Source organism: Miniopterus natalensis, chromosome 17 (assembly GCF_054644295.1).
Source record: "Miniopterus natalensis isolate mMinNat1 chromosome 17, mMinNat1.hap1, whole genome shotgun sequence".
NCBI classification, from domain to species: Eukaryota; Metazoa; Chordata; class Mammalia; order Chiroptera; family Miniopteridae; genus Miniopterus; species Miniopterus natalensis.
Genome location: NC_142097.1, coordinates 12,170,678 through 12,196,281, shown reverse-complemented (window position 1 = coordinate 12,196,281; position 25,604 = coordinate 12,170,678). Strand labels below are relative to the sequence as shown.

At 43.3% G+C, this 25,604-nt stretch overlaps 1 protein-coding gene across 1 annotated transcript in view; it reads left to right on the top strand.

Annotated features, from left to right (window-relative positions):
• The window catches only part of KIAA0753 (KIAA0753 ortholog), a 47,209-nt gene extending 22,281 nt beyond the window's left edge, over positions 1 to 24,928 (top strand). Inside the window, exons 10-18 of the mRNA XM_016200963.2 lie at positions 512 to 631; positions 2,232 to 2,321; positions 3,640 to 3,718; positions 4,770 to 4,853; positions 8,470 to 8,643; positions 9,799 to 9,880; positions 15,047 to 15,173; positions 15,647 to 15,871; positions 23,449 to 24,928. Coding sequence (XP_016056449.2) covers positions 512 to 631; positions 2,232 to 2,321; positions 3,640 to 3,718; positions 4,770 to 4,853; positions 8,470 to 8,643; positions 9,799 to 9,880; positions 15,047 to 15,173; positions 15,647 to 15,871; positions 23,449 to 23,566 — 1,099 coding nt within the window. The 3' untranslated portion in view covers positions 23,567 to 24,928. The remainder of the gene's footprint in view (positions 1 to 511; positions 632 to 2,231; positions 2,322 to 3,639; positions 3,719 to 4,769; positions 4,854 to 8,469; positions 8,644 to 9,798; positions 9,881 to 15,046; positions 15,174 to 15,646; positions 15,872 to 23,448) is intronic.
• The last annotated feature ends 676 nt before the right edge of the window (positions 24,929 to 25,604 follow it).

Below are 25,604 nucleotides of genomic sequence, written 5' to 3'. Positions count from 1 at the left end.
TTTACCCATTCTTCTGTAATTGACACTTTTTTTTCATTTAAAATAGTGATTGGCCCTGGCCAGTGTGACGCAGTGGTTAGAGCGTTGTCCTGCGCACCGAAAGGTCGCAGGTTTGATTCCCAGTCAAGGGCACGCCCCTGGCCCGGGCAGGTGCGGGAGGCACCCAATTGATGTGTCTCTCTCACATTGACGTTTCTCTTTCTCCCCCTCCTTTCTTCCACTCTTCTCTGGAAATCAATGGAAAAAATATCCTTGGGTGAGTGTTAACAAAGTAAATAAATAAAATAGTGATTGCTTCTGTGAAGCAAAAGGAGAACTTCTTTCCTTCGATGCTGAGCCTGAGTCCTGGAGGATCTCACTCCTGTTCACATTCAGCTCCTATGTCAGGTCCCGTGCTGGAGATCACTGTTTACTTTATGCTTTTATCTTTTCTGAGTTGGCACTTTTCAATGTGCCATTGGACACATTGTGGAGTGAACAATTGCAGAGAGATACATTCCATTCCTTGCAGTGCTGCCTGGCTGAAGGTGAAATCTAGCCCCAAAGATGCCACGAAAGAGCAGTCTGTCGAGCAGGAAGGTGCCCAAGAGGAAAATCAGCTGAGAGGTGCTGCTGAGCACGAAGCAGCTAGGTTTGTGCTATTTCCAGATCTTTGGCAGTGTAAGGGCCCCTTTCACGTGGATTCTAAACTGAACTTTCTTCTCTTCCCTGTGTATAAAGTGGTTATTTAAAATGTAAATTATTAACATTTTCTGTCAAACTGTACAGCTTAGACAGTGAACCCCTTTTTTATTCCTTCTTAAGAATTATGTGTGTCAGGTGCATTACATGTGTTAACTCTCTTGATCGTTGTAACTGTATAGAGTAGATACTGAGGTGATCACCCCCATTTTCCAAGTGAAGCACCTGAAGCAAGAGGTGTTAAGTAACTTACCCATGGTCACACTTTAGTCAGTGACCAAAGCCGGACTTGAACCCAGGCAGTCTGCCTGGGGACGGTGTTATTCTGGTTGCTAAGCACAGCAGGTAGTTTAAGATCTAGGATGGACACTGGAGGAAAAAAGATTAGGAGAGGTAGGTTTGGGAGTCATCTTCTAGGCAGTGTTTGAGTTAGTTACATGAGTAGGTGAGATCTCCAAGGGAGGAAGCTGGAAACAGAATTTGGTTGTGGGTCAGGATTGAGCTTCGAATAGGGGGGAAGCAGCGGAAGAGCATCACACAGTAAGGAGAGGAGAGCAGGATAATGTGAGGCAGCCAGAACGGAGGGCTCCGGCGAGGACATCCTGCTTGTTGGACAAATTTCTAAGCTTGCCTGTGCCCTGGCCTTGGGCAGTTTGGTGGCACCTTTGGACTTTGTCCAACAATAATATTTGTAAATGTGTAAGTAAAATATACAATTATAAAAATATTTTTAAAAACTATATGTGTGTCGGTTGTCTACTGACAGTTTTGTATATGGTACAGGTGTGAGCACTATGGAGACTGTTCAGAAAGGGCCAAAAAGACAGACCCAGCCCCTGCTTATTTACTGTCGAGAGGGGGGACTTATCATTAGCTGTACTTTAAGATAGAACATGTGCACACGCCAAGAACTAAAGGATTAAGAACGGATTTTAGAAGGGGACAGGATGCTGCAGAGACATAGGATTCGTGGAGGGAGATGGAGAATAAATTAGGACGGAAAGAATAGGCCTTAAATAGGGGGCGATAAGGCAAGAACATTGTGTGTGAGGACAGCAGTGAAAACAGGTCTCTGCTTTCATTTGACTGAAATTGTTCTTGAAATTATGGGAAAGCAGATATGTAAATTTGATAGTATTTACATATCCTAAACTGAAAGAACCAAAGCCCATCCACATACAGTTAGCTTTTCCTTTCTCTTTTATTTGACTTCACTGTGCCCTAGGGCTTTCCTGAGAGTCCATTTCTTTGTCTAAACTTGTAGCTACAGCAACAGCTTTATTTTATAGTTGAACAGGGAATCCTAAGTCCAGTGGTGGCTAGTTTTTTTGAGAATATTCGCTGGCAGTTTTTGTGGCTCTGCACACTGGCTGGGAGTGCTTTTTACCCAGAGCCTTACATGGAGAGCTTTATGGGTCCAGAGAGGTCATTACCTCCTGTGTCCTTCCTGGAGCCAGGATTGGAGCTCCTGACTCCCGGTCTGTTTCCATGGTATTGGCACCTGCGGGTCCAGGCAGAATTGGTCTGACTCTTTTTGTACTGTCTGCTAGACTTGCTTGGCTTGATGCAGAAACTTCCAAAAGATTGAAGGAACTTGGAGAATTAAAAACTGAAGAAATGGACAAAATGCAAAATGAGAGGTAAATACCCGTTTCTTAGAGAAAGATAAAGCAGGCCCATTTTACATCACCTATCTATTTTAATAACTAATTGCAGTTGTTTAAAGGTGTAGTCACACTTTTTATGCTTATTGGCTGTCTGCCTGCTTAGAAGATTTTCATATCACCTAAGAAGCCTATAGTGGAGCCAAGATTGGAGAGCCGGGGAGTCCTGGCTGCTCTGAGGAGAGTTGGGGTGACCGTTTGTACTGTCTTCTAGGCTCTGTTGGCTTGATGCTGAAAGGATTATTGAACTTGAGCTTTATTCTAGGGTCATCTGGGTGGACTGTTTGCTAAGGACCCTCATGCTGGTCTTTAGGTCTCTCCTTTTCGGGGAGGGGGTGGCAGACTGTCCAGAGAAGAGTTCTGATTTTCAGCCTGGAGGTACCTGCAACCACTGCTGTGCTTGGCATCCCTTAGAGAAGAGACCCGTCCAGTGAATGAGCAACCAGACCTCTCACAGAGTTGGAGAGAGCTCCATCTTCTCAAACTGCCTTTGGTTCTTGTCCTCCATACTGAAGCCAATACCCCAGGCCTGGGCGTACCTGGTGCTGCCAGTCCCGTGCCTGTGTACGTCAGTAGTGCACGCAGTGTGGGTTTTTGACTTTCCCATTGCTGGCTGATAATTAGCTTTCTCAGGTCAGCTAAGTTAGTATTTTGGCCTGTTTTCCAGCACCATTTTTCTTTCCTTCACTTTCTAGGTTTATGTGTAACTCTATTATTGTGGAATTTAGGTAGGGAACAAAATTAGTTTCACTTTTTCCATCTTCTACCCTCTTTAGTTGTTTAAAGGCAGCCATTAGTCTTTTAAAATGTACTGAAAGCCTGACATACTTCTTAGATGTTTGATGCAGGACCAGCAGTGTTGCATCTGTCTGGGAGCTTGTTGGAAGTATAGAATGTCAAGCTTTAGTCAGACCAACCTAGTCAGAGTCTGCATTTTAACAAGACCCTAGGGGACTCATGTGGCCATTAAAATTAGGGAAGCATTGCCCTGGCCGGGTGGCTCAGTTGGTTGGAATGTTGTCCCATACACCAAAAGGTGGTGGGTTCGATTCCCTATCAGGGCACATACTCAGGTTGCAGGTTTGATCCCCTCACATCCATGTTTCTCTTTCTTTTTCCTCTCCCTCCCTCCCTTTCTCTCTCCTTTCCTCTGTCTAAAATCAATGGGGAAAAAATTAGAGAAGCATTGTGGGTTTATAAACATTTGATCTTCCTTCACCTGGAGTGGTAAATAAATAGGCAAACTGTGATATTTTCTTGCTTTTGATTTTAATTTTCTTTTATTTCTAAATAGTGTTTCTGCTACCCAGTTAGCAGACAAGGTAGAGAAGGCTGTTCTGGAGCGTTTGAAGCCTCTCCTGGCCAAGGCTCAGGTAATCCACTTCATCTCATTTGCTTGCCTCTTGAAAGTTCTAGAATAAAGAGAGCTGCCACAGAGGTCACACTGACCCTTTGTAGAACTGAGTGTTTGGCAGCTGGAGGCTGCAGTGCTGAGCTGTGCTGCATAGTGTGGGTGCAGTGCTGCGAGGGCCTCTTGTGGGCATCACAACCCACCACACACTGTTGATGTGCCTCCCATTGTGGGCTGGGGATGAAAACAAGGGAGAGAGAGTCCCACTTTTGAGAAAGGTGAGACTTTAGTTTGGGGAATGAGTTTTGATTGCAGTTTCCATTCTTAGTCAAATAGATCTATTGGTGATGTTGTGTTTACTTAACTGCTTTCACCCTAATCCTGTGCTCTTTCACTTCAGAGGTTTGAGATGATTGGCACTATTTTTCCAAAGGAGAGGGATGTTAGGGCAGCTTCTGGCACATGCCAGGGCATTTTTGAAGATGAAGTTGCATACAGCATCAGCAGCAGGCTGTGCCATCCTCCTATAAGCAATAAGCTGAATGTTATGGCCAGACCCAGTGGATCCATGTGTAAATAGGAAGAGTCTTTTTGTGTAAATGGATGAGGCCACAGAAGAATATTATCATTGTAAATGGAATGAATGGCATTCTGGGTCCCTGAAAAGGTCACTGAATTTCTGTAGCTCTAGTCTTTAGGAAATGTTGAGTTATTATTATGAGTCCATGGGAATCTCTGGACTATAGAACTGGTAGGGCTCTTAGAGACCAAAACACCCAATCTTCTCATTTTATCAATGAGGAAACTATGGAACCGAGAGGTGGCGTAATTGCATAAAAACACACAGCTACTCTGACAGTGTTTACAAAGTTGAGGGAGGAAAAGGGGCAGAAAGCCAGGATCAACACCTGACATTTATTTTCATGAAGACAGTGCTTTGAATTGCTGCAAAAAGCCTAATGTAGCAAAAGCTGATGAACGGTTCCCCAAAGTTATTCTGTTAGAGAATACGTTTGTGCTAATATGGGTTGTAAATTTCTATAATTCATGAACATGCTTCTCTGTTTTAATAGCGAGCCAATTCTTCTCTGGGAGCAGATACTCATTTGAAGGATCGACCATTGGTAAACACAGCGACAGTGCAGCCTGCAGAGGAGGTGCGTGTGGTATTATTACGTGGTAATGTCTCCGGGTGTAAGGAAAATGATGCACATGTTCCTTTGCAAACACTAGATTATCCTACTCAGGAAGTGGAAGTTATTTTTCATATTTGGCAGGTTAATTCTTACAGTGTGTGTTTAGCATTAAGAGTTAGATCCGCCTTGCAAACAGCTCACAGAAATCTCTGGAGTCACAGGTTTTTGTTAGTGGCTCTTTTCCTCTCCTCCTGTTGACAGAATGTGAGTGGACCGTGTGACCCTGAATGTTGATGGCCCTCGGCAGGAGAATGGCTGTCCTCATTTCCTTTCATTCAGCCTAGTTTTGCTCATTACTGGCCTAATTTCCTTTATACTTAGAGCCTAATATTTATTGTTAAGCCAGCATGTTTTGAGTGCCCAATAATGACCAGTATCTGGCCTCACAGAAAGAAAAGATAGCCCAAGAAAGAAATGATAACATTTGAGAGCAGAAACAACGTATTTCGTGTTGTCCATCCTCTGGAGGAGCTGTGGGAACGTTCCCACCTACCTGGGGCTGTGAGTGGAAGGTGCCAACTGCATCCACTGAATTTTTGTGCAGCTTGGAAAGAAGTTACTGCTGTATGTGCTCAGAGCAAGTGTGAAGGTTTCAGAGTGAGAAGGAAGTTGGAATGAAGCTCCAGCAGTCCAACGACCTTGGGAACAGGAAGGAAGTAGATTTCAAAAGTCTATCCCTATTATAATTCTTAATCAGTATTTTAGCTGCAGATACTTTCATAAACTTTGTGATTATAAGTTTATCGTTCCAATATTTTGTGACAGAATCTCACGTGAGATGAGGCTTCTAAGCCTGGAAACTGAAAGCCTGCATTTAGCTCTTACAAATCAGGGGTGTTGCAACTTGGTATCCTGTGCAGCAAAGCCACCAAGAGATGCTTTTATCCTAGCAAAAGAACGAGGCTGGTGTCTAATCTGGGGAAGCAATTCCATATGGCATTTTAATAAGAAAGAAAAATGAAGTGATTATAAATGCTGTCCATGAAGTGGACATGTTTGAATATTATTAAGAATAATATTCAATATTCTATGTAAGAATTATACTATAGGCATTAAATACTCTTTAATTTATTGAAGAAGAAAAGTAACTCGATCAGTACTTAGTATTCTGGGCTGCTGTTAAACATCAGGATTGTTGCAAAGAGCTTCCCAAACACACCATCAAGAATCAATGTTTATAGGCCCTTGCGGCCCAGTTGTGCACTGAAAGGTCACCGGTTTGATTCCTGGTCAGGGCAGGTGCCTGGTTTGTGGACTTGATCCCCAGTAGGGGGCGTGCAGGAGGCAGCCTATAGATTTTTCTCTCTCTCCATCCCTCTCTCTCTCTAAAAAAAAAATGAATTAAAAGTCTTCTTTAAAAAGTCAATGTTTATAAATAACTGAATAAAAATGAACAAACAGAAACCTCAGTGAAGAAAAAGAATTATTTTGCTGCGCTGACTGACCAGGGGGCTGCGGGACCGTGAACTCAGGTTCTCAGAAGTTGCGTCTCCGAGATGGAGAAGGTGCTTGCTGCACTTCACCAGTAAAATACAGCTCTCAGTGATTTACCCACAGACAGCACGACCTCTGATATCAGGACGGAGCTCTGGAAGGGTACCATTGCAGCATATTTGCCTATTGCTGCTGCTGTTGTCACTCACTGAACTGGCACTTGAAATATATTTTTCCAAAATGTATGAGTTCTTTTAAAATTTAAAGTTATATATGCGCATGACTAAAACTTCAAACAATGCAGAAAGTATAATATAGAAAGTGGAACCTCCCCACAAAGGGATCTCATATGCTGGTTCTGCACCCAGCTTCTTGCTTGGCAATCTCCCCACGTCAGCACACCAAGGCCTTTCAGTCTTTGTTAGCGGCACACGGTGCTGTTGACATTCTGTCCTTTACAGGTGAGGTTCAGCCCACGTACAAACACGTGCAGCTCAGTGAGCTCGACCCCATTACTGGCTTAGTTGTCTCTGGAGTTTTGTGATTTTATCATACTGGTTATTCAACTGATTCTGATTTCTTTAACTTTGATTAACATTGGGTATTTCTTCATATCTTTATTGGCTGTTAATCATTTTCTGTGAATTCTTAAAAGTTTTTTAAAACTGGCTGCGACTGCAACTGCCTTCCTTTGTGTCAGCCACTGTTCTGCGTACGACATGCCAGTGCCTGTGTAATCCTTACAACTTACCTACAGGATTACTGTTCCCATTTTACAGACGAGAGGCTAAGTAAACTTGCCACCGTTACAGGCGCATCACTGAGCAGAACCAGGCTGTGGTCCCAGACATGTCTCATTCCAAAGCCTGATAGGATCATTTGCCCAGCAGACATTTTTTTACTCCTCACCCAAGGATATGCTGTCACTGATTTCAGAGACAGCGAGAGGAACTCTGATGTGAGAGAAACATTGGTTGGCTACCTCTGGCTGTGCACCCAGACCAGGGGCCGAACCCACAGCCTGGGCACGTGCCCTGATTGGGAATCAAACCTGCAACCTTTGGGAGCGCGGGACGACGGGCCACCGGTGAGGGCCTGCAGCAGACATCCTTTGCAAAACTTCTTTCAGAGAAGATTATAGACATATATTATGATCGTATACAGTATAGATGTGTATTAGAATTAGAAAGTACAATGCATATAAAGATGCTGTGCAAATCGTAAAGTGCTTTATGACTGTCAAGAATATAAGGTCAAGAAAGGCTGGTCAAGCTCTCCTGGGTTGTAGGCAGAAAGTCTCAAGCAAAGAAAAGAATTGTGAACTTTGTGATGTCATGAAGCAAAAACATTGACCCAGAAGAGAATAGGTGCATTCTCTGGGGGGTATGTAGCATGTAAAATATTGGATATTCTGAGTATAGAACAAGGAAGATACTTGCTTTACTTGATTTACCAACTGGCAAAGCAGATAATAATGATACTTTACATTGGGTGCAGGACCTTTTTTCTGCCAAGGGCCATTTGAATATAACATCATTCACGGGCCATACAAAATTATGAACTTAAAAATTATTTATAAAAATAGCTCCTAGATTTATTGAATTTCAAGCCCTGCCTATGGTTGCCTTGGTAGGGTCAGACCAAACGGCCCGTGAGCTGGATGTTTGCCACCCCTGCTGTACATGGACAATAATAGTATTACTTGGTTAATGCTTCTGTTTCAGTGACTGGTAAAAATTGTACTAATATTACTGATTTTGATATTTACTGACTTAGAGATTTGATTTAGCACAGAAACTGCCAGTTAGGCCCTAGCTGGTTTGGCTCAAGGGTTAGAGCATCAGCTCTCAGACTGAAGGGTCCTGAGCTCCATTCCGGGCAAGGGCACGAGCCTTGGTTGCAGGCTCAGTCCCCGGCCCTGGTCGGAGCACAGGCAGGAGGCAACCAATTGATAAGTCTCTCTCGCGTTAATACTTCTCTCTCTTTCTTTGAAAGCACTGGAAAAGATGTCCTCAGGTGAGGATTAAAAAGAAAAGAAACTGCAGGGTGGATCACCACGTGGTTGGTTTATTGTGCTCAAAATTAATCTAAGTTCCTCCGTTGTCTTTGTTTTGCCTTTCCATCCCTTTCCCTTGTTTCGCAGGCTACTGCGGTTGATTGTAAATACAACAGTCCTCAGCTGGATGATATTTTGGAAGATACTACTCATGAGCTCCGAGCTATGACTCATTCTAAGATCTTGGAGCCTGACGCCTTGGCCACCTCAGGGGACAGCCTGTATCTGGAGACCATGTTGCGCCGAATGGAGGAAATGGAAGTAGGTCTGGGGCTGCAGGCTCTGGTTGGCCACGGGGGACTGGCCTCTGCTGAGTGCAGGTCCTCTCGTTTCTGTGGATTAGCAGTGCTTCAGAATCACACCACTGGCTTTAAGTCCTGGCTCATCTGCCAACCAAGTGTATGACCTTGATAAATCACTTACCCTCTCTAATAAGTAGGGTATTTTTAAAGATAAAATGAGACATTATGTGTCGTCATGCCCCTAGTAGCTTACTTCTGGGCACATAACTCAGGAAGTGATCATTATCAGTTTCCCATGATATCATTGATGTGATTCAAGAAAACACCAGGACCATGGGCTCCTTCATCCCTCAGCCTGTAAATGCTGTTGCTTTGCCTCTTCTTCCCAGCTCGCATGTGATCCTGACGCATCACAGAGAAGTTTTCCTTCTTTAATTTCCATGATACTCCTTTAGAATGCTTTTCTCAGAATTCTCAGTCTTGGATATCACCTGACCCAACCCCGGGGTTGTTCAGAGCAGGAAATTGAGACACAATAAGGGAGTAAGTGATGTGGCTAAGGTTGAAAAGACATTCCCACCAGAGCTAGGATGAAAATCCACCTAGGCCTCCTAACAGCCAGTTCAGCATTTTTTAAATAATTGCACCACGATTAAATCTCATTTTGGCTTTGCTACTAAGTAGAAATATTAGGGAAGACAATCCCGTGTTGCTTTTTGAAAATTTAAAGATGTATAGTTTATCCCAGTCTTGTAACTTGATTTCCCAGTCTTGGGGGTAACTGTTTGGACCTGAAGTGTCCAGTATGGTAGTCTCTAGCCAAATGTGGCTATTTAAATGTAAATGAATTAAGATTGAACACACCACTCATATTTCAAGTGGTCAGAGTGGTCCCTAGTCTGTGATTACTGTATTAGACATGGCAGCTATACATTTCCATCATCACAGCAAGCTCCAGTGGGCAGCGCTGTCTAAATTAGATTAATTAGTTTGATTGCTTCATTTTATTTTAGGCTTCACCTCATAAACTAATCACTTCCTGCCCTGGCAGATGCTCATTTCTGGCAGTGTGTCTGTATCAAATGTGTCTGCTGAGCTATGACTTTCTTACTAGCTCTGGTTTGTAATGAAACTAATTTATTCTTATGAATTAAACTTTTTTTTTTTTTTAAAGAAATACCAGGAGACAGTTCGTCAGAGATATACTAAAATTGTATATACTGATCTTCATCTTTGGATGCAGGAAGAAAAAAATGGTGAGTGTTCCCCTCACTTTTACCCCAACAATATATCTTGAAAATTCTCAAACATACAGAAAAGTTGAAAAAATTCTACAGTGAACACCCACCTTGTAGATTCTACAATTAATGTTTTGCTCTGTATGCTTTATTTATTTATCCTCTGTCCATTTATCAATTCGTCTTATTTTTGGATGCAATTCAAAGTAAGTTTCGGACATCAGTACATGTCTGCCTAAACATTTCAACTTGTGTATCAGCAACTAGAGTTTACTATGTATGGCTCTTTTTCCTTTGAGGTAAAATTTACATATAATAAAATGCACAAATCTTAACTGTGCCATTTCCTGAGTTTTCATAAATGGATACACTTTTGTTATCCAAATGCCTATCAACATACAGACTCTATCATCACCTCAGAAGGTTCCCTTATGCTCCTTCTCAGTCAGTTCCCCACAACCCAGGCAACAGTTGTGCTTTTTTTCTTCTACAGATTAGTTAGGCCTGTTTTAGACTCTCGTATAAATGGAATCATACATATAGATTCTTTGTCTAAGACTTCTTTCATTCAGCATGATGTTTTATAGATTTATCTGATACTTGTTTCCTGTTGCCACTGTAACAGATTTAAGTTTGTAACAAGTTAAAGCACAGATTCAGTGATTTGAAACACAAATTTATTCTCTTACACATCTGGAGGTCAAAAGTCTGAATCAAGTCTTAAAAGGCTAAAATCAAGGTGTAGGCAGCTTCTAAGGCTGCTTGCATTCCTTGACTCGTGACCACACTTCTCCAGACTCTGTTTTCTGTTGTCACATTGCCTTCTCTTCCGTAGTCAAATCTTCCTCTGGCTGCCTATTATAAGTACACTTGGGTTACATTTAGGGCAGACCCTGATAATCTAGGATACTCTCCCCATCTCAGGATTCTTAAAGTCCCCCTTGCCATAGAGGGGGACATTCTCAGGTTCCTGGTTCCGGGGATTAGACTGTGGAAACCTTGCAAAGCCATTATTCAGCCTACTACACTTGTATCATTTCATTCCTTTTCGTTGCTGAGTAGTATTCCATTTTCTGCATGTGCCACATCTAGTTAGCCATTTGCTTGTGGATCTACATTTGGTCGTTTCTAGTTTTGTGCTATTAGAAATAAATCTGCTATGAATATAGTGTCCCCAAAAATGTATACACACTTTAACAGCTGGTAACTCACTTAATTTTCACTCCTTTTCAGGTTTAACTGATTTGAAATAATGGGTGAAGTCAAACTAAGCTTTAAACAAAGAAAATTTATCCTAAACTGCCATTAGATTTTTTTTATGGGGATGCATAAAAGATAAAGTTTACGGTACAAACCGGCAACAGTCAACAAATTGAGGGCACACAAATACCGAACGAAATAATTCTTGGTGTTTGCCGTTCCATTGCTTTGCATTATCAGTGCCTGGGCCAGAACGGTCATCAGTTTGAAAACAGGCATTACAAAATCAAGTGTTCATTTCTGTAGATTCTTTTAAATTTAGAAAATGAACTGTATGTTAATAAACACTGACTTTGTAACCATTCAGAGTGTGTACATTTTTTGTTTGTTTGTTAACCCTCACCCAAGGATGTTTTTCCCATTGATCTTCTAGAGAGAGTGGGAGAGGGCAGGGGGTAGAGAGAGAGGAGAGAGGCAGGGGGTAGAGAGAGAAGAGAGAGGCAGGGGGTAGAGAGAGAGGAGAGAGGCAGGGGGGAGAGAGAGAGGCGGGGGGTAGAGAGAGAGGAGAGAGGCAGGGGAGAGAGAGAGAGAGGCGGGGGTTAGAGAGAGAGGAGAGAGGCAGGGGAGAGAGAGAGGAGAGAGGCAGGGGAGAGAGAGAGAGAGGTGGGGGTTAGAGAGAGAGGAGAGAGGCAGGGGGTAGAGAGAGAGGAAAGAGGCAGGGGGGAGAGAGAGGAGAGAGGCGGGGGGTAGAGAGAGAGGAGAGAGGCGGGGAGAGAGAGAGGGGAGAGAGACGGGGGCGGGGGAGAGAGAGAGAAAAACATCAATGTGAGAGAGACACATCGATTGGTTGCCTCCTGTATGTGCCCCAACTGGGGCCGGGGATCGAACCCATGACCTTTGGTGCATGGACCAATTCTCTGACCACTGAGCCGTGCTGGCCAGGGTAAGTATATACTTTTTGGGACATCCTGTATATTCATATATAGTCTGTGTGGACATGTGCTTTTGTTTTTCTTGGATATATACCCAAGAGCAGGCTTGCCTAGTCATGGGATATGTATGCTTAACTTTATAAAAACTGCCAAACCTTTCCCCAGGTGGCCGTACCATTTTATACTCCCATCTAATTGAGCTCCTGTTGTTCCATGTCCTTGCTAACATTTGACGTTGTCCGTCTTTAACTGTAACCGTGCTGGCGGGTGTGTAGTGATAGCTCACTTTGGTTTACATTTCATTTCCGTGGTGACTAATGAGGTTTAGAACATTTTCAAGCGATTATGAGCCATTTTTATATTTTCCCTTGTGAAGTATTCAAACATTTTTCTAATGGGTTATCTTATTTTTGAATTACAGGAATTCTTTATGCATTCTGGATATTCATTCTTTGTCATAAATAGGTTTTTTTATAACAGCTTTATTAAGATATAATTTACATGCCATAAAATTTACCCTTTTAATAGTTTTTAGTATATTTGTAGAGTTGTGCAAACATCACTGCTCTCTAATTCTGGAACATTTTTCTCACCCCAGAAAGAAGCCCAGCGTCCATTCAGTCACTCCCCACTGTCCCTCCCCTCACCCGGCAGCCACTGATCTACTCAATGTTTGCAAGTACTTTTCCCCATCTTTGGCTCACATATTTATTTTCTCAAATGTGTCTTATTACAGGAAGACACTTTTAATTTTGACAAAGTCGAACTTTCAATTTTTCTTGTGTTGGTTTTGCTTTCTCTGATCTAAGAAACCTTTGCTTAGTCTCAATTTGAGAAGAGAGTCTCGTTTTCTTCTAGAAACTTTATGGTTTTAGCTTTTACATTTAGGTCTAGGATTCATCTTGAATAAAGTTGGCTGCTGGTTTGAAGTAGAGGTTGCGGCTCATTTGTCCTCCTTAATGGTTATCCATTTGTTCTCATACCGTTTGTTGAAAAGACCTTCGCTTTACTTCCCCACTTGTAAAAATTCATTCAGACGCATTTGGGCCACAGTTGCTAGGCTACTATCACCTTTTCATCCGGGAAGTGTTACTCAGATTGTTTGACTCAGCTTATCGGTTACTGCCTCCTCAGTGAAGAGGTGAGTAGACCGTGGTTAAACATTCCCTCTGAAGGAATTTAAGTACGATGAGTACTAAGGAATGGAGAAGAAATTGTGGGTACAGACAGCTTACAACAGTAGCCTGGGTCGCATATAATTTTTTTATCCTTGCCTGAGGACATGTTTTTATTGATTTTAGAGAGAGAGGAAGGGAGAGAGAGAAACATCGGTCAGTTGCCTCCCGTACGCGCCCCGACTGGGCATCGAACCTGCAACCTGGGCATGTACCCTGATCGGGAATCAAACCTGAAACCTTTTGGTGTATGGGATGACGCCCAACCAACTGAGCCACCCGGCCAGGGTTTCACTTACAGTTTTTAAAAAATATGTGTTTGGGGTGTTGTCTTAGAAAAAGTGTTCTCCATGTCAAATTTTGACAGAAGGATGGGCCTCTAACCACAGTACTAATTTGTTCCCTTTCTGTTCAGGTCGTTTTCAAGCACTCTGTCCTTTGCTCCTTTGTTTGTTCTTCCCCCAGCCCTAATCCCACATCCTCATGAAACCATCGACACCATCCTTGAGGCCCGGCTCACATGATCCCGCCTGGACAGAGCTTGCAGTGCTCTTCCCGGGATTCCCGGGTTGGAACTCGGCTCCCTCCCGCGCAGGCCTGTGAGCTCCCACAGGCTTCCGGCCTGTCCTGCCTTGTGGAGCTGTCTGGGGAGAGGCCTTGTCTCTCCCAGCTCAGTGGCAGGGCCTCTGAGGCCAGAGTGTTCATCATGCTCAGGTGGGCTTCCCACTGCACCTGGCACTGGCCTGGCCCAGGGACGGCCCTGCGGGCTGTGGTTCAGTGATCAGTGGACACCTCGGCACCTTTCCGTGTGGAAGCAGAGGAAAGGGCGATTTGTTTCACTGATGGTTTAGCCATTGGCACAAAATTAGGTTGCATCATGCAAATGACAGTCTTAACCTAGGACTCTGTGTTCTCTTTTTCAAGGGCAATTTGAATTATTAGTCACTATCTGTGACTCTGCATAAAGCCTAGGGACACAGTGAAAAGGAGCTCTTAAAACACTAAGAACTGAAATTAATTTTCAGACACTTAGATTCCAGAATCGTGGAATCATAGTAAGAGCCCTATGTTTCTGGTTGTTCAGATGGTATGTTCATTTGCATCACAAAACCAAATTAAAGTGACTTTTGGATTGTTCAGGGTCTAATCTGTATGTCTTCTCTTTCTGTGAACAATTGAAAATTGCTTGTACTATTTGCAATAATTTTACAAAAACCCACTTATGCAGTCAGTATTCCTGATGGTAAGAAATCACAAGCATATAAATGAGTTAGAGAAAGTTCTTTGACTAGAGATTCTCCTTACCTAAGAGAAGGACAGATCTTCCTACACTTGAAATGCATTTAAAATTATAAATAGTCCAGATCTCAGAAGAGCTGCCAGGCCTACAAGGTCCAGTTAATAGGTTAATGTTTTGGTATCATACACAGATTTTCCAGCGATGCCACCGACAAATCAAATCAGCTAATTCAGTGCTCAGGTGTAAGTGGGCTTCTTCCTTCTCCTTGATCAAACCATTTAAAGGCTAAGAAACAAACCCAGCTACTGAGGACCCTGGAATGGCAGCTGGGTCCTAAGGGAACCCGCAGAGCCCGGGCTTTGCGCAGACTCCTCGTGGAGTCTTCCTCAGAGCGAGCAGCGGCTGAAGATGGAGTTTGTTATTTCTTAACAGTGATTCCTCATTGGCTGTGTCTCTGTAACTTTTAAATTCGCCTTTTCCTTTAAAACAAGCATTATTTTTCATTGCACAGTTCGCTGAATCTATTATGCTTAAGAGGGATGCATGTGACTTCCTCACAGGTCATTGGCCGATGGGTCGCTCTGATATGTGCAGAGTCTTCTTTACATGCAGTCACTTTATGTCTCTTCTTTTCCAGACCAAAAAATGGCAGCAGCAAGCGGAAGGCCCCCTCCTCCTCATCCGATCAGGATCACAAGCACGGTAGCTCGCAAAGACTCAAACGCGAACGTCAACATCGTGCTGGAGAGGCCGTGGAACGGCAAGTAAGCACTAGCGAGACTCTTGATTTCATTGTAATTGGCTACCTTTGATATTGTTGAATCTTGTGTTCCTTCAAGTCCCACAAGACAGAGAGGGTCTTTTGAGCAAGATCTTCCCAAACTCCAAGATGGCTCAGTAAAATAGGGTGTTTATGAAATGGGCATAGATTATGTTGCATCTTAAGGAGCCTGGTTTTTACTGTTGAAGGCATCACACTGGCATGGTGGTTACACTGATAATTACCGCAGGATTTGCTTTAAGACTTCTTTTGTCTGCGGGACAGGAACTCCCACCATGGGGAAGGTTAGTCCAGTGAAAAGGGGAAACTGAGTGGTGATAACGTGTTGAGTTTTATTCATTGTGAGAGCGAGAAATGAAAGCAGCCTTTGATTGGCAAACCAGCAGGGTGAGTTGAACGGGTTACCCTTGCTTACAGGTGATGCTGAATGTTATCATACTTTTAATTTGCTCTCAGTTCCCTGGATGACAGTGTGGGAACAGAGGAGAAGTCGGAGAAAAGAGAGGCTCACCCTCTCTCCCTGTCAGAAGATTCTGGACAGAGGAAGGGCCGCACTGCCCTTCTTGTCCCCCCTGCCATGCGACGCAGCATCGGTGACTACTGCAGCCGCTACGAGCGGTACCTCCGGATGGTCTCTCATGAGGCCGTGGGCTCCTTCAATCCATGGCTGATTGCTGAAAGGTCAGTAAAATGTTACGTACCTCTCTTTAGGAGCCAGGTGCCAAATGTAACTGACAGAAAGGCTGGAGAAAGGACTGGCCAAGTTCTCATGCTGTACTTTCAGCCGTAGAGTTCCAGTGGTTGCTTTTAGGCTAGTGGTCTGGTTTCTCTGCTAACGTCCTGTTTTCAGCTGGAAGAGACTGTAAAACAGCCTGGGTGATGTCACCCAAAGGAGTGTCTGCAGCCTCCCCTTCTTAGGCAGAGGCACACTAGTCAGGTCAGGGAGGCTTTCCTGTTGCCATTAGAGGGCTACGTGCATCAAAGAACACAAGATATCACTGGGTCAGAAACACCTATGGTCGTGAAATCTCACAGTTGGGACAAACTTGCACATAGGATCAGGCCTCTGGGCTCTGCAGTGTTTCCTGTAACCCTTCTCCTTCTAGGGCCACCTCCCCTGAGAAAAGTCGCTTTGTGGAGTCTGGAAATACAGCCCTACTGCTAACAAAGTTTTGAAGAAAGGGCAACCTTTTTTCATGTAACTGGTTAATTTAAGGATATGTGTACATCCTAATTCATTCTTTTTAAATTGGTCCCAAGTTTAAATTCCTCATGGGTATCAATTTATTATAAACATGCAAATATTTTTTATCACTGAGCCAAGTAGCATACTGTGATTCTGTTCTTTCTTGAGCAAGTTTTAAACATATTCCAGGAGTTAATAATTGCCTCTTTATTATTTGCTTGTTCTTTTATATATTTATTAACTTTTCCCACTAGCCAACATCTCAGTGTAGTTTTCCTCAAGGATCAAGCGGATCAGTTAATCTCTGTCTCTCACCTCCACCCCTACACTTTCTCCTGAGGCCCCCTCTCCCCCATGCTGCCCCAGCCTGGCTCTGCTGCTCTGTATCTGCCATGTGGCTCTTGCTCTGGGCTTCCTTCTTCCTGGCCCTGAGTGTAGGATGACCCCCTCCCAGGTCAGAGGCTTTTACCCCTGGTGCCCTTGTTGTGCCCTCTCTCGGTTTACTCTCTTCCTTTGGTGAAGCATGTCTTGCTTTGTGTATTGGGGGAAATTTCTTGACATTTGCCTGTTTGAAAGTATCTTTATTCTGTCTTCATACTTGATTGATTCGGTGAGTTTAAAATTATGGGTTTATTTTTTCCAAAGAATCTACACCTTCCTTCATTTGTGGAGGTGGAGGGATTGTCACTTAGCTGCCAGGAGCAGGGGTGGAGACCTATCAATCTAGCTGCTCATTCTGCAGATTTTCAACCCATGCCCTGATTTCCTACCCCGTACCTCCCTCCACCTTCATGAGCTTCAGTACTCTTACTACCCGAGTCTTTGTTTTGTGAGACAAATCAGCTTGCTTTTCCTTGACATCTCTCTGGACAGGCTCCTGGGTTTCAGCTCCCTCTGTCCTGCTGAGTTAGGATTCTTTTGTGTGCATTTTATTTTCAGAAAGTCTTGGACATTTCTCATCTACTGTTGTCTTATTTTTCTCCTTGTAGACTGATGTATTTGTTTATTTCCTTTTATTTTAGTGGAGTTCTGGGTGGGATCCGAGATAATCATTTATATCAATCCCCCAGGTTTAACCTGAGGTCCTAAAACTCCCCTTTAATATACGAGCTCTTTGGTTCTGGTAGAAGTTTATTTTGTGGGGGAGGAGAGGAGGTAAACTTGACTTGCTTCTGTGTGAACACAGAGTCCTGCAGCATGCTTTCTTGTTTGCCCAGAGCCTGTCTGGGTGGTTAAGTTAACTGACATATTGGGAAATCCAAAAACAAGCCAAGGAAGATAGACTGTTCCTTGTATGTTCTACCACTTGATAAATGATACACTTTGTTCATAGTTGTCTGTTGCAGTAGGGAAAGCGCTCTCAACCTATATGGAGTAATAGGTGACTGTAGAGGACGGAGCTATTGAAATACGCCTGGGCCTCTGCAGGTGTCCTCCTCCTCTGCTGTTCTTTGGCCCTCACATGACAGGGCATCTGAATTTTCTACCTCTGTTTTTTATCTCTTGCTTTTGTTTCTGATTTGAGTGTTTCAAAGCGAGAGGTGTCTTGATCAGATCTTGGAAAATTATCCTAAGACAGTTGACTTCACTTAATAGCCTCTTGTATGAGGGAGAACTTAGATATTTTTTTTTCTTTAATGTCTCCATTTCTCCTTACACCTGAGGAAAAGCACTGTTTCAGTGATCAAAGGGAGCAGATACTGTAACCTGGATGTAAATAAGTGAGTGATGGTGAAAGGAAAGGCTTAGGTGATGCTTGTGGTGAAAGCAAACTTGTAAGGATTCCTGGTTTAAAAAACAAATCAGGAGGCTTCTGGGTGAAAAGATAGATTGAACATATGCGTTAATCTTTATCCTATATCTCTAACCAACTATATGTCACTAAAAGAATAAATAAAAGGCATGAACCTGTAAATGACAACAAACAAGAAATAGCAATGGAATTTGAAAGCCATAAAGCAGTTAGACAAATAGCAAATGACTTAGCAAACCAGAGAGAGCCAAGTACCTGATGAGGGTGAAGCCAAGAACCAGGCTGATTTATGCAGAAACACCTGGTAAAACGCAGGCATGAGAAGCACCGGATGCACGTAAGGCATAGGTGTGATTAATTCAGAAAACAGGAGGCTGTGACGCTCTGGTTCTTGAATATTGGGGACATTTGGTGAAAGCCAGGAAAGATGTATAGCCTCATGTACAGATAAAAAGATCTCTGAGGAAGCCAAGACAGTGCAGGAAGGAGAACAAAACATTAGAAACAAATGAGAATTAATATTCTCAGAGAATAAGTGAAGTATTTCATCATGAAACAACAGGATATATATATATTTTAATATGTTTTTGTTGATTTTAGAGAGGAAGGAAGAGGGAAAAAGAGAAACATTGGTTGGCTGCCTCCTGCACACACCCTGACTGGGGACCAAACCGGCAACCTGGGCACGTGCCCTGACCGGGAATCAAACCAGTGACCTTTTGGTGCAAGAGACGATGCTCAACCAACTGAGCCACACTAGCCAGGGTAGAACAGGATATTATTAAAAATAAACTTTCAAAGAATAAAACAAAAGGTCTTAGAAATTAAAAATATGGCTGAAATAAATTCACTAGAAGGATTCAAAGAAAAAGTCATCACTCAGCAAGTAGAATTAAAAAAAACAAACCAAGGTTAGATAATAGTGAAGAAGAGATTTTAAAGTTAGAGGATTATTCTAGGAAATCGAATGTCTTAGCTCAGGCTGCTATAACAAATACCACAGGCTGAGTGGCTTAAACAGCAAAAATTAATGCCTTATAGTTCTGGAGGCTGGGAAGTCCAAGATCAAGGGCCTGCTTCCTATTTTGCAGACAGTGTTTTCTTGTACTCTCACATGGCCAAGAGAGAGATCTTCTCTTGTGTCTCTTTTATAAGGGCACTAATCCCATTCATGGGGGCTCCACCCTCATGACCTAATTACCTCCCAAAGGTTCCACCTCCAAATACCATCACCTTGGGGATTAGGCTTTAAGATACGGGTAGGATAGAGGGCACACAGATTTTCAGTTTATAGCATCCAACATCTGAATAATTGGAGTTCTAGAATGTGAGAATAGGGAAAATGGAAGAATGGGAAATTATCAAAGAAATACTATTAAGAACATTTCCCAGAAAACTGTTAGTCTCTAGATGGAGACGGAGTGAGTGAGTGAACAAATAAGACAGAACACACGGTGGCACATCATTCGAAAAGGAAATTTGAACATTTCAGTGTAAGGAAAAGATGATAAAACGTTCCAGAGAGCTGAAACTTGGCCTGTTCAAATAATCAGGACTGAGAATGGCACACAGTTTTCAGGAGCAATGCTGCTAGCAGGTACTAGAGCATGCTTCCAAAACTCAACCTAAATCCAGTGCTTAGCTAAACCATCAGTTAAGTATCAGGGTAGTGCAAAGTTTCCAAAAATCTAGTCCCCATGTACTTTCTCAGTAAGCTGCTGGACGGTGCATGCCACCAGTACAGGTGCACATTGGGAAAGAGGAAGACAGGATTTAGGAAACTTAGACTCCGACAGCGAACTTCCAGAAAAATGGCCAAAGCTATTTCCAAGAACTCAGTGAGCAGGAGTAGGAGGAAAGAACTCCAGGAGGAATGGTTCCCGCAGGGGGATAGCAGGGTGAGGAAGGTCAAAAAGAAGAAAACAGATACATTACTTAATGTGTTTGAATGCATTAGGAGTGCCTTGGCATTTCATAGTATGATGATTTCATAATGTAGAAGAATTCGCAATAGGAATGTGGAAAGCAAAGCAAGTACAGAAACAAGGTAATCACTGGATGACGCACAGGGTAATTGGGACCACTTCTCCCACTGCGGTAACTCTTAATAGAAATGCTAGATTAAAAATAAAGCGTAAGTGCTGGAAGGCATCAGGAAGTTAACTAGGTGACGCAGAATAACTGGGGCAGGATCGTGGAGAAGGCAGATGGGGGTTGGTGTTAGCCCCTGCCTGGCACTGCAGTGTCCATTCTGGGGGGACAGGGCACCTTGAGTGACATTTCCAGATCAGAAGACAGAGGGTGGTACTCGGGCTTGCCATGGTGGGGAGTTGCCCTGGGGAACCTGCCTCACTTGTTGGGGAACCTGCCTTAACTTGTTGGGGACCCTGAAGTGAGGGTGACCTGGATGCCGGCAGCCCCTCTTGGACTCCTCTCAACTCCAGATTATCTAGTTCTGCAGATTGTATCGCGGTGGTTCTAGATTATTGTCCGCCAGGCATGAGGCAGAAGCTAACGTAAATTTCCTCTGAGTGTACAGAACATCATCCTAGACTTAAATTACATTTAGAATTTTCAAATACAATGCCTGGTATATGGTGGAGAAGAACCAGGCAGCAGAGGGACATGACAGTCACAGGAACTACAGTAGCTCCAAACTGTAGGCCCGTTGGACACAGCCATTACCGTTGGGCACAGCCATTAAAATGACAAAGACATCAGGCTATAAATTCAGGGAGCTCCAGAAGCCCCAAGCAACAAAAAGAAAAGTAAATCTAGACATAGGCATGTCATAAGAATGTTGAAAAAGCAAAGAGAAAGAGAAGATCTTAAAATCAGCTGGAGGAAGAATGAAAAGGAAACAGACAATGGAAGCTGGACGATCTAGCATATCTTTTAAAATTCTAAAAGAGGAGACTTTCCAACCTGGAGTTCTAAGCCCAGTGAAATGTATTTCAGGAAGGAAGGTAAGAGAGCCTCCAGACAAAGCTGAGAAAATTCATTATCAGTAGACCTTTATTGTAGGAAATATTAAATGGATATTTTTTTAGCCAGAGCAAAACCAGTCACAGATGAAAGGTCAAAAATATAGGAAGGTGTGAATTTTTAAAAAGGTCAGTCATGTAGGTAAGTGAATATTGACTGTATAAAACAATAAACTGGTGTCCTATGGGTGTGTGTATGCATTTAAAACACAGTAACAATAGCACGTGAGCCAGGGAGATAGTAGAGTGTTAGAGCTGGGAGGGGAATGGGGCAAAGGGGGTAGGAGAAGAGGGCGAGTAACACTTTCTGCGTTTACCTCTTTTGTATAATTCTGACTTTTGGAACCGTGTTAATGTTTCTTATATATCCCTCCAAATCAATGAAGGGGGACCCTAAGTGGGGATACAAACAGAAACATGAACCTAACTGCATGTCCAGTAACAAGATCATTCTAAAGGGAGCCGGGACACATAAGAACTAGTCAGAGTAACTTTTGAACGTGGTATTTTGATTCTGTGCTCTCTGGTTAAAGACAAAAAATAAAAATCTGTAAACACATACTAGATTCTGGCACGTAGGTTTCTTTTACATGGTGGCATGGGTTAATGATTCTAAAATTACCTTCTCTGTATTGTAGGATTGATCAAATAAGTAAGTATATTGTGAGTGATAAGAGCTGGGTTTCTGGGGCAAGGCTAGAATGAGTCATCTGTTGACCTAGCATTGGAGGTTTTATGAGTTTATAGTTTTTGGTAGATAGGGAAACATCGCATGGAGTATGTGCGTCTGTCTGTCTGAGTCTACCTGACAGTGGCACCAGTGGCAATAAACACATTTAGTACCTAGATCTGTGTTTCTAAAAACTGTTTTCCATGAAAAGGTACCAGGGCTTCTCGGAGAAATGGCTCATTCCAGGACTGGGGCTGGGAAATGTAAGATGAGCCTGAAACATCATGTGCCAGAGAGGAAGTGTTCAGAGAATGATGGGGACATGTCAAGGGGACCCAGGAGCCAGCTTGAAGGGGCTCCTACTGGCCAGACTGGGACATTTTAGTATCAAAATAAGTAAAAGTAGTAATGGATTACAAACTATTGAGTAAAGAGTCTCCAAGGCCAAGCCTATATGAATGAATGATGAATGAATGAATGAATGAATGAATGAATGAATGAATGAATGAATGAATGAATACATAAATAAAGGAGAAAGGAAAGCTCTTTGTTCTGTAGAATGCCAGCTACTTGGTTGAGAAGGAAGGATGGAATTAGAAAATCAGTGTTGGCAACCCTGTGCTCATTGACTCAGGTGAGTTGGATGAGAAACAAGGTATTTACATAATCACACGGCATCTCCCCACATGTACTTGTTCGTCACAAAGGGAAAATAGTCGCTGGACAAGGGAGAAGCCTGGCAGGCATCACCATAACCAAGGGAGAGCAATTCACACTCACCAGTGAGAAGATAATAGACACACTGAGGGGACGCAACCGTCTGTGCCATTCGTTCCAAAAACATGTAACCTGACTCTACCTGTGGGGGAGCATCAGACAACCCAGACTGAGGGACATTTTACTCTTTAAAAAGTAAGGTCCTAAAAGACAGAAGCTGAAGAACGAGTCCAGGTTAAAGGAGAATAAAGAGTCACGATGGCTAAATCCAGCGTGGGGTCCCGGGCTGGACCCTGGACTAGGAGAGTTCTCTTTTAAAGGACATTATGTGAGCAGTTGGCAAGCTTTGAGAAAGGTCTGTAGATGAGATAATAGTATTGCATCAGTGTTAATGTGATTTTTATAGTTACGGTTATTTAAGAGAATGTCCTTGTTTTTAGGTCATGTAAACTGAAGCACTTGAGGAATATCAAGTCTGCAACTTACTCTCAAACAGTTTGGAAGAAGGTTCATGTGCTTGTGCGTGTGCATGCGTGCATGTGTGTGTGTGTTAAGAGAAAGAGGGAAACACAAACTTGAGTGTCCTGCCCCCAGTCCCGTAGAGAAGGCATGCAACTGTCCGTGGTGGAGCTGAGCTGGGGCTGGGTTGCAGGTGGTTAGTTTCTGGTCACCTCTGGTTGCACCCACCTTGAGGGTGAGGTCCCTCCCTGTATGTAGTACAGGCCCCTCCCTCTAGCCTGATTGTAGAGTCTAAGTGCTACCGTCTTAATATACAGGAAGGCAAGGCCTCACCTTGTTTTTTCTTCTTCAGAAGTATCTTGGCTCTTCTTGGCCTTTTGTGTTCCCCTTTAAATCTTCGAACTGACTTGGTGTGTTCTCCAGCTGAGTAAAGGGGATGGCGCTCCTCTTTGGCTGCACGTACCTTCAGCTGCGTTGTTTGTCTTCCAGCTTTTCAGAAGAGCTGATAGATGAAGCTCTGGGGTCCGTGGCTGCTGAACTTCAGGATGTGTGTGAAGATTATGCGGAAGCTGTGTTCACCTCGGAATTCTTAGAGGCTGCCGCCTGAAGGCTCTCCAAGACGGGGCCCGTGTCGCACTGGAGAAGTGGCCACAGCAAATGTTGATCCTCAGGCCTCAGCTGTCCATCCAGGCCCAGAAGGTGCCGCGCTCTGAAAAGAAGGAAGTGCCTGTGAGGTCCTCCTCACTGCATTTTGCCATTGTCATGGCAGTGGTTCTAGTAGTGTATGGCGGAATGTGATACATTGATTAGTACCCAGGAATCAGGAATCGATTATGACAACGTATTTTCTGAATGTATGGTTTTCCTATTGATACATTCACCCACTAGCTCAGTTTGGTGATCAGAATGTTTTGAAAAATAATAGATGGGTATATTTTATACAGGGATTCAAGTTGCTGTTGAACCTGTGGGTGGATCAGTGCCAACAAAAGTGCAATTACTGTCTTTTCCCATCACCTGGCTCCTGTTTCATCTTTGGCAGTTTCCCAGCAGGACACTTGTCCCCACTGGGTTCAGACACGTGGTGAGCTCAGACTTAGGCTGTACTGCAAACCTCTGCTCTGTTGCAGCTCAGTAGTAAGAAACACCAGTTATCAGTGCATAACAGTAGCACACATTTTTCTTGTGTGCAGTTCCTCAAAGTCTTCCATTGTTTTCGGTCGGCATATTCTGTATACAAAACTTTCTCTGAATTCAGAGGAAATTTGAAGGGTGGGCTTGGCCTTGTCTTGTGCCTGGTGAAAGGTCCAGAGCTCGCTTCCATCCCTGGTGAGGTCAGACACTTCTACATCTCTGAACCGCAGAGAAACCTTTGTGGGAGAGGATGGATTTGAATGACTTGAAGACCCCCGTGTCTGGGTCTCCAGAGAAAGGAAGAAACTTAAGAACCGTAATAACTTGGTCCTCGAACATCTTATAAGTCATATTTTACCGTGAGAAAAGCCTCTGTGTTTTCAGAAACAAGTCAGAAAAAGGGGTGTGTGTGAAAATAAGGCCACTGCCGGAAAAAGGGTCCCTTGGTGTTTTGCCCAAGGCTTGTGAGAGAAATGTGAAGCATGAATGATGTGAGCCATGCCCCATGGGATAATGTGAATCTTTTTTGTAACATATATATGTATAGTGGTGTCACCTGGGGTTTTTCTCTGAAGTGTAAGTATTCCAGATGATAATTTAAGCTGCTCGATCCCACTTATTTGTACAAAATTGATTTTTTTTTAATGTTAATGTTTTCTTGATTAATCTTATATAACCTCAGAATTAAAAATGCTTCAAGGAAATTAAAGGGTTTAATTTGAGGAGTCAGATGTGTATACTTGAATTGACAGGATCGTCTGTCACTGATAGCTCAAAGTTATTTGTGTGGCAGTTTTTACTGTGCTGATTTTTAAATAAACAGTATTTTAAAGTATGTGCATGTCTGTTTGAAATAATTTACATCTTTTTTTCCACAGGCAAAGTGAAATGTTACAGAACCACTGAGAATACTTTTATATTTGATAAGGGCATAGTGGATTATTTGCCACCCCTTACCCACCAGAAAGAAAGAAATGATAATAATACTGTGTACCAGGCATTGCTCCAAGTGCTTCCCACGTGCTAATTTGTTTAATCCTCATATCTGTGTGAGGCAGACACCATTCCTTTTATTTTATAGATATATAAAATGAGGCACAGGGAGGGAAAGGACTGTGGTCAAGCATCGTGGAGTCACTTATTCCTATAAAGGTCCCTGTCACCCTTCTGAGAGTTCGCAGGAGTGCGTTCTCCTGCCCTCGGCTCAGGCAGCAGGGCCCAGGGGGTCGTGGGGAGCCGTCCCTTTCCTAAGCACTTCCCTTGCTTTGTTTCAGGATCTTTCCAGTCTCTCCTGCTCCTCCCACCGGCTGGGTCTCCCCATCTCTGACTCAGGGAGGGTGAGGCTGACACCTGCCTCCTTCCCCCGCCTCCCTCCCTGTCCACTTCTACCTCATAGCCTGAGGTGCAGGCAGTTGAGTCCTTCGGATAGAAATGTTCCTGTTTGAAGCCTTGCACTCTCCCAGGCCTCTGGAATTTTTCTTCTTCACGAACAAAGGCTGTGTATAGGTCAC